This window comes from Mauremys mutica, chromosome 1 (assembly GCF_020497125.1).
Source record: "Mauremys mutica isolate MM-2020 ecotype Southern chromosome 1, ASM2049712v1, whole genome shotgun sequence".
Classification (NCBI taxonomy): domain Eukaryota; kingdom Metazoa; phylum Chordata; order Testudines; family Geoemydidae; genus Mauremys; species Mauremys mutica.
Genome location: NC_059072.1, coordinates 354,001,277 through 354,007,358, shown reverse-complemented (window position 1 = coordinate 354,007,358; position 6,082 = coordinate 354,001,277). Strand labels below are relative to the sequence as shown.

The 6,082-nt window shown below is 47.7% G+C and overlaps 1 protein-coding gene across 1 annotated transcript; it reads left to right on the top strand.

Annotated features, from left to right (window-relative positions):
* Positions 1-5,012: 5,012 nt before the first annotated feature.
* Positions 5,013-5,801, top strand: LOC123361907 (olfactory receptor 51G2-like). The gene has a single exon (XM_045002123.1). The coding sequence runs from the start codon at positions 5,013-5,015 to the stop codon at positions 5,799-5,801; it is 789 nt and encodes a 262-aa protein (XP_044858058.1).
* The last annotated feature ends 281 nt before the right edge of the window (positions 5,802-6,082 follow it).

Here is a 6,082-nt window from a genome sequence, read left to right as displayed (position 1 = left end):
CAGGAGTACATATCAATATCCTCCTTTATCACCAGGCACTCTAGTTCACCCATCTTATTATTTAGACTTCTAACATTTGTGTACAAGCACTTAAAAACTTGCCCCTGTTTATTTGTCTGCCCTTTTCTGATGTGCCAGATTCTTTTTTATGTGACTGTTTAACATCTGATCCGGCCCTTACATTATCCTCTTCCGTCCTCTGCTCCTGACTATAACCTGGAGATTCTCTATCATCAGGCTCTCCCATAAGAGAAGTCTGTGTCCGATCCAAATGCTCCTCTGCAGCAGTCGGCTCTCCCCCATCTCCTAGTTTAAAAACCGCTCTACAACCTTTTTAATGGTTAGTGCCAGCAGTCTGGTTCCACTTTGGTTTAGGTGGAGCCCATCTCTCCTGTATAGGCTCCCAGAAGTTTCCCCAGTTCCTAATGAACGTGAACGTGAACCCCTCCTCTCTACACCATCGTCTCATCCACGCATTGAGACTCTGAAGCTCTGCCTGCCTACCTGGGCCTGCGTTTGGAACTGGGAGCATTTCTGAGAATGCCACCATAAAGGTCCTGGATTTCAGTCTCTTCCCTAGCAGCCTAAATTTGGCTTCCAGGACATCTCCCCTACCCTTCCCTATGTCATTGAGCTTTGCGAACAGGGGCTGCTAACAGGGAGTTTCGCAAGGGAGTTCTCCAGGTGAAGGAGGAGCAAATACAGCATCTGTGGGGTAAGTGACTGTCTGTAGTGTGTGTTTGTTTGTGTTTGGGGGTTACTTGCTGTGTGCTGAGCTTGTGTTTGTCAGTCTGGTTGGTTGGGTGGTTGGTTGGTTGAAGGACCGTGTGCTGTGGCTGGCAGTTGGAGGCTGTGAGCTTCAAAGGAAGGTTTGAAAGCTCGAAGCTTCTGGTAATTGGCTGAGCCTTAATCAGTGGGCGGGGCATTCACTCAGGCCAAGGCTTTATAAAGCCGTGCACAAGCGACCAGGGGCTGCTAAAAGGGAGTTTCACAAGGGAGTTTGGAAGGGGAGTGGGCAGGGAGCGGGAGTCCCTTGTCAGTCCTAACCCTTCTCCTGTAGTCCCCTTCAAACCTATAAACCAAACAACATTTCAAAACCTCTTTCTGTAAACCACCCTTCCATTAACTAGGAGACAATGCAGGCAGCAGAGTGGGAGCTATCCAATTTATTGCACTGAGTGTTGCATGTATGATTACCTGTCCTGTGGGCGGGTGGCGTATGTGTGCAGTCGGTGCAAGGAGCTCCTGGCCCTCAGAGACCACGTACGGACTTTGGAGGCCAGGGTGGCGGAACTGGAGGAGCTAAGAGAGGCAGAGAGGTATGTTGATGAGGCTTTCCGGGACACTGTAGAATTGTCCCACCTCCGCTCAGACAGCCCCTGTGCTGTTGAGGAGGATGAAAGGCCCAGGGAAGCAGAGCAGTCAATGGGCGCAGAGGGAAACATTCCCGTAGTTGGGACCCTCCTTCCAGATGGTGCTGGGGTTGCCTCTCGCACTGAGGTTACCTCTCCGGGGGAGGGAACTCCAGTTTCTAGGAAAAGGCAGGTGTTAGTAATGGGAGATTCGAGCTGGAGAGGGTCCTAAAGCAGTTGTGGAGGCACAGGGATTGTGGGTGGGTGGGCTGAGCTCCCAGTGGATCACTGAGATCTGTGCATAACTCTGGAGATCCCTGGATCCTTGGTCCCCCTTTACATTCAGAGAGAAGAAAGGGACCTCCCCTCCTGGAAAAATCTGAGGGAAATTTCCATATATGGAGCCTTGTGGAATCTCCCTGGCCTGCCCTGAAACCTAGGTTTCTAATGCAGGAAAGGGGGCTGCTGGGGAAAAAACTGGTCCTATAGTATAATCATTATTATTTATTATATTTTATTATATTTTATTTCAGCGAGATCACAGCTGTGACAAGATCATTGTTACCACTTGGCCACCAGCAAGGTTTGCTTGTGACTGATTGCAACCATAAGGAATAAGGGGCAGAGGGAGGGATAGCTCAGTGGTTTGAGCATTGGCCTGCTAAACCCAGGGTTGTGAGTTCAATCCTTGAGGGGGCCACTTAGGGATCTGGGGCAAAAAATTGGTCCTGCTAGTGAAGCCAGGGGGCTGGACTCGATGACCTTTCAAGGTCACTTCCAGATCTAGGAGATTGGTATATCTCTAATTATGAGCCTGCAGCAGGGCTGCCACTGCAGTCCAGCTGGATAGCATCACCACAGATCCCCTGTGATTTGGCCTCCTGCAGTTTGCCCTTGGCTGTCACAGGGGTTACAAGTGGTGCACACTAAGCCAAGCAGCTGAGGTTCCCTGATGGCCAAGTGGCCCCCAAGGGAATGTGCAGACATGCTTCATAAAGACAGTCGCCTCCCTATCTGAACAGATGCTGCCTGCTGCCCAGGCAGTCTCTCTGATGACTACATCTGCCCATGCTCCATGGGGAGTAAGTTAATTCTACACAGAAATCTGACATTCAAAGCGAGCTTGCAGTGTTAAAACCCTGATGCCCCAAGTAACAATTTTCTCAAGGAGTCCCATTTTGAGACGTTCTGTGTGCTCTGGGCCCAATCCTGCCAGGGGCTGAGGAAGAAGAGACCCCACGGAATAGCAGTGACTACTTCCCAAATCGTATTAGGTATATTTGTTGCTGGAAATTTAATCAGCAAATGTATTTTCAACAATTTTGTTCTTTGACTTGATTGTGGATGCAGGAATTCAGCGCTGAGTTTCTCTGTGGGCATATAAGCAAGTCTCGTCTTACGCAAGGGTTCCGTTCCACGGTTAGCGCGTAAAGCGAAAACCACGTCTGGTGAAACACTCATTGAGTTGAATGGCAGGTGGAATCGCCCGCACTAAAGATGCAGTTTTTATATTGTAATTTTTCTTTTTCCCCCGTTTTCACCATCTGCACAAAGCTGAATTCGCACATGTTAAATGTGCCTAAGATGCGACTTGCCTGTATTTCTGTTTCCTGACTGGCTGAAGGGTCCAGCACTTCTGCCCTGAAGATACCCCTCAGAGTTACAGGGCTATGTTCAACTCTTTCCCTTCTCTGGTTTCTGAGGGCCAAATGACAGGATCCGTAGCCTCCTTTCTCGTGGGGTGAAATCCCGCCATTCTCCCACCCTCAGACTGGGCCCTGGGCTACCGCACACTGTGGCTGTAGCACTGAGCACTGTGCCTGCTCAATAGGTCCGGCTGGGTTTGTGCCTGTGGTTGACATGTGTGTGCCAAAGTACAGCTCTGTAAATGTTATGCCAAAACTTTTCATTGTAATAGAAATATTACAAACAAAAAAGTAATGACATAGATGCATATTGAAAGCCAGCGGCAGAGTTGTTGGAATTGCTACAGGAAGGAGCAGTGGTAACTTTACTGCTTAACAGCATTTGCTTTAGAAAGTTTTTCAGAAGTACCCCACATACTGTTTGCAATGGGTTTGTGCTATTAACTCGCTGTTCCGTGAACAGCTGTATGGTACTCTCCCCTGCTAGCTGAGCAGAAGCCATCTGTAATACTTACATTCAGGGTCATGTACACAAAAACACTACAATACCCGTACAAGACTTTCCAAAAAGTCCTGAGAGAACAGAACCGCTGGTCTGTGTTTCAGCCAAGAGTAGAGCTGAGGTGCAAGAAAGAGCAGTGTAATCGTTTTTTATGTAATTTACCTCCATCACCTGTTAAAGAAGCATGGCTGAAGTAACTAGCACACTCAACTGGATATTAGTGCAAACCTAGTGTTTGCACTATTCACCCATTTGTGATGACAACCCTTCCCTCATCCAGCTGAAGTAACTGTCCATGTTAACTTGTAACTTACCAGATAACTACAATCCCTTGCATGGGGAGCAGATGCGGGTTCTGTGAGGATGAAGGGGAACCTGTAGGATGATCAAACTCTCTGGATTCAGTCAACATAGGCTGGGCAAAGCACTTCAGCTTCTCTTGGAGGGATTCTTGGGGGTCAGAGTGTATCACTGGGAGCATTTGGTAAGGGAAAGTTAATAGATCCCGGTTCTGATCGAATTTACACACGTAAATCTGGAGTGATGCCGTTAGTGAATTCAGAACCAGACCCTGAAAATGTATCCCATGTGCTGCAAAGAGGCAGTGGCATAATTTGAACTCACAGAAGCAGAGAAAATAAAAACATAATGTATATAATGAGGCAATGAAACACGTTTATGAATAACTGAAATGCAGGACAGATAAACACAATGACCATTTTCACCATGCACTTTCCATATGTGTACACACCTGTCATGATACAATGGGCCACACTTTGAAGTTGAGGGCCGGAAAGGGTGTCTGTGTGAATGTCATTATTGCAAACTCACACAGTGCTCAAGTAGGCTGTGGAACTCTGATCCACAAGATATCAATGGGGCCAAGGGATTAGCAGGATTCAAAGAGGGACTGGATTTACACCATAAAATATGTCTAACTAGTGGGTGCCTGGGGGAAACTTTCCCTTGGAGCAGTTAATCTCATGGCTCCCTATTGCAGGGATTCTTCCATCTTCCCCTGACGCATGTGTAACTGGTTACTGGGCTAGAAGGACTGCAGGTCTAATCCAGTCTGGCAGTGCCTATCTTCCTATTGGCATATCCTGTTGGGGGTGTAAATCCAAATCTATGTTTTTTCTGATATTCCTTGAGCTTCTGGGAATCCTAGATTTGCACTCAGAGCAGAAAGATGTCTCGTTAAATATCATCTACTTTCCTGATCATTTTCCTTTCAGGAAGGAAAGTTCAAAACTTCTCGCACCTTCCCAGTACGGTATGTCAGCTGTCAATGACACCAAATTCACACCCGCAGTGTTCCTTCTGACTGGGATACCTGGGCAGGAAGACATCCATCTCTGGGTCTCTGTCCTCTTCTGCTTCATGCATGCTATTCCGATAGTAGGAAATTCAGTCATTCTGTTCATTAAAAAAACAGATCCAATCCTCCATGAGCCCATGTACATTTTCCTTTCCACGTTGGCCGTCACAGACCTTGGCTTATTGATAGCCACCATGCCGACGATACTGGGCCTATTCTTGTTTAACTCTAGAGTGATCAGCCTTGATGCTTGTGTTGCTCAGATATCCTTCATCCACTCTCTGCAATTCATTGAATCCTCTATGCTCTTGTTGATGGCATTTGACCGCTTCATCGCAATCTGTAACTCGCTGAGATATGCCTCCATCTTAACCCTGCCGAGAATAGCCAATATAGGACTGGTGTTTGTGCTAAGAGCAGTGGCAGTAATATTTCCACTCCCCTTTCCTGAAACAGTTCCGATTCTTTCGAGCCAATGTCCTCTCCCATTCCTCTGCCTGCACCAGGACGTCATGAAGCTGGTTCGTTCGGACATCACAGTCAACAACATCTATGGCTTGTTTATTACAGTCATAACGGTGGGGTTGGACTCGCTGCTCATTTCCCTCTCTTATGTGATCCTCAAAGCAGTGCTGAGCATCACGTCCCCCACAAAATGCCTTAGGGCCCTGAACACCTGTGTCTCCCACCTCTGCGCCGTCCTGCTCTTCTACATGCCAGAGTTCAGCCTGACTGTCAAACACAGATTCTGGAAGAGCTCTTCTCCCTTGCTTCAAATTATCCTGGGCTACATCTACCTGCTGGTTCCTCCTTTAATGAATCCAATTGTGTACAGCATGAAAAGCAACCATCTTCGAGCAAGGATAATCTGGGTATTTGTCAGTAACAAGTCAATTCATCATCCAGCTCCGGAGCTGGTGACACAGGTCATGGCCACCTATTCCATCTTGGACCCTTATATACGAGGAAACAAGAGCTACTGATCTCCACTCTGTAGAGAGAGGCTCATACAGGGTCTAAGACCTGAAGCTTAGGGGGGCCATCACCACCCGCAGTGGAGGGAGGACAGCACTCCGGGGAAAGGAGACCAAGCCAGGCAGCAGCATTTACAAAGTCACTCTGTTCGTGGAGAGCCAGGGGATCGGTGGGATGTTGGCCCCTAAAGAGCCATATCGGTGGCTCCTCTAACTTCAGAATTCCTATGAATAAAGTCACTGTGAGAAGATATGTGGCTGTTGTTTCCCATTACACCTGGCCTGTCACT

What these genes read in the sequence shown, in the direction of transcription:
- LOC123361907 (XM_045002123.1), top strand. Translation starts at nt 5,013, where the DNA reads ATGCCGACGATACTGGGCCTATTCTTGTTTAACTCTAGAGTGATCAGC.